At 34.3% G+C, this 11,662-nt stretch overlaps 1 protein-coding gene across 1 annotated transcript in view; it reads left to right on the forward strand.

Moving 5' to 3' along the window:
* Positions 1-11,662, forward strand: part of SNTG2 (syntrophin gamma 2) — a 214,003-nt gene that overhangs the window by 180,656 nt on the left and 21,685 nt on the right. The window contains exons 15-16 of the mRNA XM_015816873.1: positions 4,419-4,490; positions 10,110-10,319. Of these exons, the coding sequence (XP_015672359.1) occupies positions 4,419-4,490; positions 10,110-10,319 (282 nt within the window). The remainder of the gene's footprint in view (positions 1-4,418; positions 4,491-10,109; positions 10,320-11,662) is intronic.

Below are 11,662 nucleotides of genomic sequence, written 5' to 3' on the forward strand. Positions count from 1 at the left end.
ATTAGTTTTGGAACATTTAATAATCTTCTGTTTTGAAATGTATGAGTATATTACCCAGAAATTGTCTGGAGATTTATTCAGTAAACAATTTGCTTGCTGGCCAGTGTTCTATCCGTTTGTCCTGTGTAGTGGCTATTATAGTCCTTATACTGTTATGGTAGATGATTTCTTTTGATTCTTTTCTGCTAACTAGATCTTTCAGTTTGCTTAAGTTCCTTTTTTTGGGGGGGGAGGAGGGAGGAATTTCATTGATTTGTCTGCTACAGTGACCAGTACAAAAACTTTTTAATAGTCCATTGGTTATCTCGGAGATGCTTTTGATATATGGGAAAGTTATCCTTTTCATAGGTTGTGTGCTAGGCCCTTTTAAATAAAGTTGCCTCAGAATCCATTGCATCAGAAAAGGTTGTATATAAATAGTCTGCTTTCTTTGGAGTACTGCAGTGTGTTTTTGCTTGACCGAATAATGTTCTTATGCAGCTCTTTTTGTGTTGTTTCGGTAGTGAAACACTTGGTTACAATGCACTATTTTTCAATATACTGTATTTGGGGTTGTTGCCTGCCATAGTTTCCTCTGCTGATGACAATATCCAGGAAGAATAGTTCTTGTTGTCTTCTTCTCTTACAAAAATTATTCCTATGAAGGCAAAAGTCCCAACCCCCAAAAAAGAGGAAACTAGCTAGAAAGAGTAAGTAGCTGTTGATGGTAACCTTGGCTACTCCAGACACAAATCTAACTTGGGAGCAAGAATCCAAGCATAGAAATAGCAATAGCAAGCTCTCCTCTTATCTGCAGAAAGGTAAGCTTCAGCTGTTGAGGTAGGTGATGTTTCCACCTACTCTTCCTATTGCTGATTTCTTTAATTATTCCAATTTGTAAATTAGGGGATGAATCACCACAGTATGTTTGGTGATTTGATTGTTGCCCAAGGCACATCAGATCACTCTGAACAAAAAACTAATGTAATGACCATTTACAACTAATTCAGGTCATGTGCAAAATTACCTCTCAGTTCAGAATTAAACACAATAAAAGGATCCAAAGTTTACAATTTGATTCCAAACTCTCATATATTTATTCAGAACTAGGTCCCACATGAATCCAATAAAATGTTAATGTTAAGCTTGCAGTCCTCTCTGTAAGCTTATCTGTAAATGAAGTCATTGGAATTCAAGAGTGCTTCTGTGCAAGTGGGTCTAGAATAGCATTCAAAGTGTTTTAGGAATGTGCAATTTTCACAGTATTTTCTTTACACTTGATTCATGTTCTCACTGTGATTCAAATGTAATTAAAAATTCAGATGCACAAAGTTGTAAATCTGTAATTTGCTCAGACTAAATTGGCAAAAGGTGTTTAAACAATGAAGTTGGCTGATGATAAACAGCAACCTAATGTTTCCTACTTTGACTTTTTTTCAGAACCAGTAGGGAAATTAAATTAATTCCTCTAGTTGCAGGTTTAATAATTCTAACGAGCTGCCTTTAAAATCAATTTATATATTTATATCAGCTTTGAAAAAAAAATTATCACTAATGTAAGATAGTGCTTTCTTCTACAGCTTTAATTTAGCCTTGCTTATGTTTTGAATTGTTCACCCATCAATCAAACTACTAAAATGGAGTCTCATTTGTATATTAATTATAAAAGCTCACAGGTTTAGTGATATCAGGTTCTGTTTTGCCTTTGTAAGAAGTTAAAGTTATGGCATTTCTTATAAATGGGATTGAACAGGACTCTGTAGGATTAAACAACTTTTCAAGAATTAAGTAGGTATAGTCTTTGCAATTATTTTGCAACCATGATTGCTCAAGAGGCTAATTGGGGATTGAAAATTAAGTTTTATGCTTTTGTCTTGTTGCCAGCAAAAGTGTTTCAGACTATTGACCTCTAGATTCTATCATGTTAAATAAACAGTGAACTGAGAATGTTCTCTATAAGCTATTACCAGGCATTTCCCACTTCTAATTCATTTTAATTATGTTTACTTTTAGAATATTTTAAATTTGATAGTAATGGAAAAATTCTGGGAGATTTGTTTTATAGGCAAGTCTCACTGGTTTGCAGATAATACATTAACAAGACAAAGAATACCGAGTTCAAGCCCCTTGAAATAAGGATATTCAGAATATCTTAAAAATTATAAAATATGATAATTAGTAAATCATTTTGGAGAGATGATGTAAGGAATTTTTTCATTTTCCTAGAGCTCTACCAGTGTTATATGTCAGAAACACTGAAAGTATTTGCATTTGGACACATAAACTATAATTCTGAAATCATAAATGAATAATTATCGCTTTACTGAATATGCATACTTACTTGAAAATCCTATTGTATTCAGGAGAGCTTATTCCCTAGAGTTTCAGATTTGGAGACATATATTTTCTTAGTTTCTTGTTGACTAGAAACACACACAAATGCACACCCACAAACATTATTGCATAGTGCCTTGAGTAGAATTCTGTAACTTGGAAAAGTATAAAGTCTTCAGCAATGGTGGGAGTCAAATATGTGAACAACCGGTTCTCTGTGTGGATGCCGCTTCCGGAAGTCCATTCTGGGCCTGGGCAACAAAAAAATTAACTACCGGTTCTGCCGAAGTGGTACATACCGGCTGAATCCCACCACTGGTCTTCAGGGGGGGGAAAATGCATATACTGTCAATTTCTTTTTTAGCTTTCTCTCCACTGTATTATGAGTGTTTGAGAGCTTATAAAACATCACCGGTGTACTAATGTTGACCATACATAACTAACACAAGTTTCACTATTTCATTCATTTTTTATAGTACTATTTATACAATACTTAGAATATCCATTATTTAGAATATTTATTTTTGCCTCAATCACCTTTAAATGAGCGTGCAGATAAAAATGATCCTAAATGCACTAGGGTAATCTTTTATTGTGTTAAGCCTAGCAATAAAGAAAGAAATTTATATAAGTCAACTACAACTCTGTCACCCAAAACTGAGAGTGAAAAATATGTTCTACCAATCTATAGTTCAATATGCCAAAAACAGATCAACTTGAAGGAATAACATTCAGAGACTCTTCTTGCTTTCATCGGCTTGTGTTACAATATTGCAAAACCAGTGTGTCATTCTGACCCACACCCAAACCCCCCCCCACCAGATGCTCCGGAACTGAAGACATTCTATTACTTTCCCCCTAATTAGTTTATACAAAGCATTTTGATTTCAGTTATTTAATAGTGGCTCATTCTGTATTTTTTAAAAAAATCTAATGGTAGCGGTACCAGAGCAAAGAAACTACTTCTCTTTCTGCTGTTGTAACCACGATGAAAGAAACTGAACTCTGAATTAAGATCTGAATAAATACGACCATGTGGGGTTTTAGGTATTATCAGAAATACAGCATACATTCAGCAAAAATTCAGGGTTTGTGGAATGAAGCTAGTATAAAAACTATGACACAATATTGAGGCGGTGCTGGAAATCTCTATAACAATTAAAAGAAGGCAACTTTTGATCAATGCCTTGATTGATTAAAATGTTTGGGTGTAACTATACTATGAGCATATGGAGGGTATCCTCAAATATACCTTCTTATTTTCTGCTAGTTACATAGTTCATCATATGCTGAATCTAGCCCTTGCTGTTGTTGTTTTTCCAGAAAATAATCTATGGATGCATAATGCTATCCCGGTGTTAAAGCAAACACAGCTAACTTAGCTTAGGAACTTCTACTTGGAAGTTTTCTTGGCAAATGAAACAGTTTCACAAAAGAAGAATAGGACATGTGCGTAAATAATATATAAGGCCCAGATTTTCCAATTACCTCTATATTTGTGTTCTTTCTGTATAAAGATGGGATACAATTAGTATTACTTCAGGATAAATAACATGTATGGAATTATATATCCACAAGTTCTCTGCTTTTTTAAAAAAAAAAAATACACATGGAAGGGTTTTGTTTTTAATTTACAGATTAATTTGATCTTTTTTTTTTTTTTTTAAAAAAAGAAGGAATGAAAAAGTGAACAAACAAATGAAAGGAGAAAAAGAATATTTTACACAGAGATATAATACAGTATCAGTGAGTGTACAAAAGGATTGTTGAGATTGTACAGATAGTGCTCAGTATGTCATTGAAAATAATAATAAACAAAGCACAAAGAATTTGAATCTCCTAGCTAAGTCAAAATCTCCACTATTTTCCATTTTTTTTAAAAAAGGAAAAACTATTAAAACATTACAAATACTAGTTTCTAACTTCATGTTCATCTCTTGTTGAAAGAACCTAGTGCACAGCCTTCAGCGAACTAGTGTATAAAAATGTAAAGATTAACAATTTTGCAAAGAAATGGAAAAAAAACCCTATATAATAGCAGGATAATTTTTTGTTAAGCAAAAAAAAGTATGAAACTGTAATAACATTTTCTTTTGGCTGTACAGGTAAGCACATTAGACTGGATACGAGCTGAAAAAACCTATAACCTCTGTGAGGTTCTATTTAAAATTCACAAGGTAGGTAAGTTATGAATAACAAAATATTCAATATAGAAGATTATGTTAATTATTTACTGAATTAAACTTAGTCAGAATACATTTAGCCAATATTAGCAGTAAATTGTTGTGGTTTTGTATAATACAAAAGTGACATTGCCCTTTTAGTCCTGTTTCATACAAAATTTCTCACTGTTGATGGTATTTCTGGGCAAAAGGGTCTCATATAAACTGAAGAACTGACAGAATAGTTGCCAATCAGAATAAATAGGGTAGAGTTTCCAACAGAAAAGACAGAACATTTTCTGAATTGCCTCATTGGTAACCCATGCGATAATATTGATCATTTAAACATCACATGATCTATGGATTGCTTTGAATTTTACATTTACGTGGTCATAACTGCTTTTCATTTTAATTTGGATACTTATTTTGTTCAAATCATGCATATATGTAATGTGTTACCATTAAAAACAAACCTAGAGTAAGGATCTTTTTGCCACTGGACCTAAATTAACTTCATAAAGTAATATGTAGAAATGCCATGCTGATAAGGAATGGGGAAAAATTAGGAATGTGTAAAATGTTTCAAGTCTGAAATGCTTTAAATGTATAATTCTCCATTTTGATTTCAAAACTGCTTTTCCTGATCTTATTGAAAGTGAAAACTGATGAAAATAGTATTTTAAGCTCAAAACACCCCCCAAAAAAGTTCAAATATTTCTGGAAAGTTCATAGGAATATCAGGGTTCTTATGATAAAGCCAGAACAGCTTTTAAAATTGGAACACAGCGTTTTGAATTGGAACATTTCAAATAAAGTGTTTTGTAAAGCATTTAAATACTGTAATACAAAATCCATATCAAGGCCACCAATTTATGCAATAATTGCAAACTGAATTTCCAAAAGCTTTTCATTGAGCATGATTGTGAAAATTCCAGGATAAAAGGAGGAAAATCAACAATTATTTTGTTCTTCTTTGGATGAATATAACTTACTAATACAGTTCTACAACTAATATCACCTAGCTTGCATGACAGACTTTTTAAATAAATTAAAACACTAAAACAGTTAATATCACCAATACATCTGCTCTTCCATTCTGTTATTTTTTTCTGGATTTCTTTAACCACTTAGCCAGATGAAAATCTTCTGGAAACTTAAAAATTACAAAAAGTCTGTAACTTGTTTGCTAGTATAGATTTTAGATTTATAAAGGGAGAAATGAAAGATTAAACTTTATACTCAGAATATTAGCAATTCCTCTTCTAAACTGCTTCCCCATGAATGCTTCAGAAGCCATTAGTATATAGTTGACCTCTTTTTAAAAATAAACACAATTTTCCATATTGTTTCATGCTTCCTGACTGCCTATGTATTTTGGCAAAGTTAATAACAACACAATAAAAGAAAATTCTAACACTGGATGTTATTTTGGTGAGTGAAAAAAATCGAAATAAATTGCTCAGCATTCAGTATTTGACATTTTAATAAATGAATACTGAATTGTCAGTCTTCATGAATACATTAACTGAAATACAAAAGCGTCAGTGTGCAACTTTAGCCTCTGTTCCGTTAACATTTCAGTATAAATGATAATGAAGGAAACTTAAAGCAAATCAATTAAATTGGGGTAAATGTGGTTTTCAAGAAAGATTAAGGTTTCCCCATTACAAATTCAAAAATTCCATTTACTCTTTTAAGCTGTTTTCTGTTCTGAGTAAGAAGCTGATCTGTCCTCCGCAAACCAACTTTTGATTGAATTCCTGGTGGACCCTGAATATCTCCAACTTTGCAGGCAGTTATAGAGGCTCTTTAGCTGTGGAATTTCTCATTGACAGTTCAACAATATATAGTATGATCTCCGTTTCTCTACCAGTCATGAAATAGCAGTGCACTAAATCTCTGAGAATCTGTCCTCCCCATAATTCTTCTGCTATTGACTGTTAGAGGTGAAGGCTCCTTCAAGTATGGTTGACTTTGGTGTCTTCATGGATACATTCAAACAGCTTTCTAGGCAACAGTACAAAAGTTGTTGAATTGCTTTTTTTTCTGAGATATTTTTTTTCACTTAGTCTAGCTCAGAGGTCCCCAACCTTTTGGGCACCAGGGACCGGTTCCATGGAGAGAAGTTTTTCCATGGACCAGAGGGTGTGTGGTTTTGTGTGCTGCCTGCATCTCACAGATGGGGCTTTGCTTGTTTGTACGGACTGGTTGCTGGCATGCCACAGCTCGGTACTGGTCCACAGACGGGGGTTGAGGACCCCTGGTCTAGCTGACATCTCTGTTAGTCTTGCATCCATCTATAAGCAGTTTCTAACTCAGCCAGTTGATGCCACCTATTCTACTAAATCCATTGGTGATTTTTCTTTATTAAATTGGCATATCTTATTGTTAGTACCTTCATATGACTATTCCATGGCTAATGGTTCTTTCCCCTGCCCCATGACTCTCTCCCAAAATAATAATTTGAAGCCCTCCCATGTTCAAATTAGAACATATTCCGATCCTTAATGTTTAATATTACAGTATAGTATTATTCAGAAACATGTATACAGAAGCTAAAATACATCTGTAGAACAGACAACACTGCAAATATATCTTTCCAAATGTATTCTAGTCAATGAGTAGCATGAGGGAGAAATTATGACCTAGGGCCACATAATTTTGCTGAATTTATTAATTTGAGTGGCCCCCAATGTAGTCAGTGGTGAGGAATGTTGGAAACTGTAGTTCATTTCCAGAGTACCGTAATAGATTCTTCACTGCATCATTAATTTACTAGTGTCTTAAAACCAGTGAATAGTGAAAGTTGTTTTGAGTCTAAATGAACATGCTGAGATCTCTGCTATTGGGGTTCTCTGCTCATTATCACATATTGTTAAGCTTCATTCTGACAATCTTTATCATTAAGGGTCATCAAGATTAGTCAACTTGTAATATTTATTTCAGCTCTACTTATAATTTTTCATAAATCTTTTTTTTCATTATTTTTAAGGTCTTGGCCTTAAGTTAGCATAGGTATGCTTCATGAAATGGGGCCTGGAAATAGGAATGAGTCTCTTTTCTGTCCTGTTTCCAAAAGCATGGCACTTTAAAACTGAAAAAGTGGAAATACTGAAAATATGGCTTGAAGTAATTTGGAAGGTGATTTGTTCTTGGTTTTTGAAATCAAACCTAGTGTTTCAAGTTGGATAAAGTCCTGTCATAACAAGTAAAAAGTTCCAAGTCTGAGTTCATTTTCAAAACCATTTCACATCTACAAGTAGCATAAACTGCATCTAATTTGAAAAATGAGAGACTGGGATATAGAAAATGAACAATTTCTCCTCCAGCTTGGCAAGCACCTTACTTAACTTTTTCTCAGTGCCAAGTCACACACTATCAGAATCTGATCTGGTGAAATGTGGATTGAACAATATTAGCCCAAAGAGAGACATACACACTCTCTAAAAAATTATGATATGGTGGTCATGGATTATACTGAACTCTCAGATCTAATTTAATCACATTATATAATTTCACTTATGATATTTGCAATTAATATATTGAAATTATTTTCCATATGGGAAGTGAATAGCATAAATATTCATAACACTTCAGTTTTATTTATTCATTTTGAAATGGCACATATTATTTTTCAGCACTGAACAACAGTTCTCTCTGTGTATATGCATATACTAACCCCGAGATGAACTAAATTTATTTTTTCTTATTGACAGCTAATATTTTAGGCTTTTTCAGATAAGTGGATAGATAGTGGAAGTGATTCCACTATCTATTTTTTTCTCATTAAAGATAAATTTTCCACACAATTTTGCTCCACAGTTACCTGATTATGAACATGTTTAAACAAAGTAATCTGTAATAGTAATTACAGCTGATAATTAAGAATTTGGCTTGCTTGATTTACATGATTTTAGGTGGATATTTTTATTAAAATCAAGCAGCATGAAGATTTTGTTTGCTCCAAGCAACAACATTAACAGTGTTACAGTCATACAGCAACACGCATGAGTGTAAATATACAGTATCTTCATGTTATTAATTTTCTTGCTATTTGTCATTTTAGCATCATAAATTAGATGTTAATTCTAATTAAGCAGTATTTATCACATCTGAATTAGCAGCATGTTATTTTCATCCCATTTTAGAAATGGCCTACAGATTTGCTTGTTTTACTTAGCATTCTTTCCATCACATCTGTACTCCATTAATTTCAATTGGACAGTGTAGCTCTGTTGAATGTGTCTTTGCTTAGATTAAAATCAACTGCTTTATAGTCATAGTGGTAGTAATTGTAAGCTATTTTGCACTCATCCGGGAATATTTTAAGATTGCCTTCTATGCTGCTAGTAGGCTTTAAAAAAATAGTAGTAGTCTGAAAGGAGAAACTTCATCAAGACTATAAAAACATAGTTTAGATTTCTCCATTTTCTACAGGATATTCAGAGTTTTTTAAAAACTTGGTTGGTACTCAGTTTTCCTTCTGCTCTAGCTGCTGCTTTCTAGCTAAATAGAAAAGGCTCTGGTGAGGAAAACTTCAGTACTATATCCCATATTTAATGTGGCCCTTGGGCTAAATTTTCCCCTTCCCCATTTTAAATAAATAAAGTAGATATCCTGGAGCAAGAATATATTGTTGCATCAAGATTAATATATTGTTTCATTTTCCAGTAAAGATTTAAATCCATATCTTCCCAATCTACAATTTCAGTATTGTGTGCAGAAAATGAAAGTGAGTCAAAACCCACTAACCAGATACATTGATTATAAATGTATCACTTGGATACATGCAGTGGTGGGATTCAAATATGTGGACAACCGGTTCTCTGTGTGGATGCCACTTCCGGAAGTCCATTCTGGGCCTGGGCAACAAAAACTTAGTTATCGGTTCTGCCAAACTGGTGCAAACCGGCTGAATCCCACCACTGGATACATGTATATAAGTGTCTCAAACTGTCTTTGCTGTTGAAAGTAGAACTGCTTAGAACAGGGGTCTTCAAACTTGGCCCTTTTATGACTTGTAGACTTCAACTCCCAGAATTCCTCAGCCAGCGTGCCTGGCTGAGGAATTCTGGGAGTTGAAGTCCACAAGTCATAAAAGGGCCAAGTTTGAAGACCCCTGGCCTAGAAAGATGTCTGAAGACTGCATTGTATTCTTTTCCACCCCCTTTGTCTTCCTTTGCATAAAATGTTACAACAATTGGAATGTATTTATTACTCTGATGTGCTTCAGTCTAGTCAACATATGACTTTCTGATGCTGACAAACAATCTCCTTTATTTTCCAATAAGAAGGGCAAATCAGGTGAATGAAAGCCACCAAGAAGTATTTCTCTTTTAGCAGAAATCTAGGCCCTTCAGTTGTTAATGGATGATGTTTTCCTATGAATCTGAGCATGTGATTGGTAGGCAGATAGGTAGATTAGGACCGAGTACTGGAAATTCCTCCTTTGGAAAAAATGAAAAGAACTGTGGAACAAGAGACCCACTATAATTTCTCAATTTAATAATGTGAAATATCAGCATGATTCTGATGCAAGAAGGCTGACACTCAAACATCCATGACTTATTTCTACAGAATCAAATTATTCTCATTCTACTTTAGATGAAATATCTTCAAAAATATATCTTTCAGCTCTGGCTCAATAATGACTGTTGGCTACAAGCAAATTTATATTTGGGTATTCACCAAGACTATGAACTTGAAGACCAGAGACCATATTGTTTCAGTGCTGTGGTTGGACATGGCAAGAGTCATTATTTCAACGTGGAACTGGGAAGTGAGCTGGCAATATGGGAGAAATCATTTCAAAGAGCAATCTTTTTGGAAGTTCAGAGAACAAGGGTAAGTGATAGAAAAAAATATATCTGCCACTTGAATAAATGTTTAATGTATTTTGTGTATGTTCCATATTTAACTTTTGTATGAATCCTGCCTATATGTGTGTGTGTGTATGGGGGGGAGAGATACATACACATTTAGACAAGGATTGGATTGTTCAAACTGAGTATTTAATAAGTTCTGATACCATATGACCATCTTCAAGCTCTTTATATTGGAGGAAACTACTATTATCACAATTGCAGTGTATTATAAATTTGATAATGACAAATGAATTATCCAATAGATGCTGTTCTGTTGACAGAAGACATCTGTCAATAGAATGAGAGATTTTTTTTCACTTGTTTTCCTTTTCTTCTGCCATCTCCTAGAGAAACTGCCTCTTCTTCAAAGCAGATGTTGCTTTTTGCAGAGGAACAGACATGCTTTCCAAATATGTTTGGAAAACTATTTGCAAGTAGACAGATTAAAAACAAAAAATCAAAATAAAAGTACTAAGACCATAGGTAAAACAATATTAAGAGTCAGTTTAGTATAGTAGTTAAAGTATCAGGTTAGAAACCAGGAGATCTTAAGTTGTAGTTGCTTTAGACAGCGAAGCCAGCGGGGGGGTGGGTGTGGCTTGGGCCAGTCATTCTCTCTCAGCCCCAGGAAGCCAACAAGGGCAAACCACTTCGGAAATCTTGCCAAGAAAACTGCAGGGACTAATCCAGACAGTCACCATTGACTCAATGGCATACACACAGAGAGAGACACACAAACACAAAAAAGTAAAATAATAATAGGGCTCAAAGAATAACATACTTCAGTGTTCTTTTTTTGTGAAAGTATTTCTTTATAAAGCTCAGCTTTTTGGTAGAGAACAAAACCTACAACTCATTAATTAAGCCCAATAAGTTAACTCCGATTTTATAGGTCAGTTAAAAAACATTATTACACAGATTTACTGCACTTCAGTCTGGCAATTTTCATGTGGGAAATTGAAATTTATGGCACCTTCTGAATCTGAATTCCCATAGAAAATGACAAATCTATCCATAGCAATCTTGACTAATGTACTCTTCTTCTAACTTCATTGTCACTTTGCTATAGTTGTTTTAGAATACTGTTATTGATCTCATTTTCAGGGCTTTTACAAGTAATCTCAATAACTAAAAAAACAGCTGGGTTTGTGTGAGCACGCACACGCTGCTTACAAGCTTGTGGGTGCTCCGGTCCTCAGGACTCAACTCGACCCCCAGGGATCTTAGATCCCCGGCCCCGGGATCACCGACTGATGCTGTGTAATGCCAGGTCCGTGGTAAATAAGGCCCCCCTCATTCAAGATCTTATTCAGGAGGGGGGTG

Source organism: Protobothrops mucrosquamatus, unplaced genomic scaffold, assembly GCF_001527695.2.
Source record: "Protobothrops mucrosquamatus isolate PMUCROS unplaced genomic scaffold, P.Mucros_1.0 scaffold515, whole genome shotgun sequence".
Classification (NCBI taxonomy): domain Eukaryota; kingdom Metazoa; phylum Chordata; class Lepidosauria; order Squamata; family Viperidae; genus Protobothrops; species Protobothrops mucrosquamatus.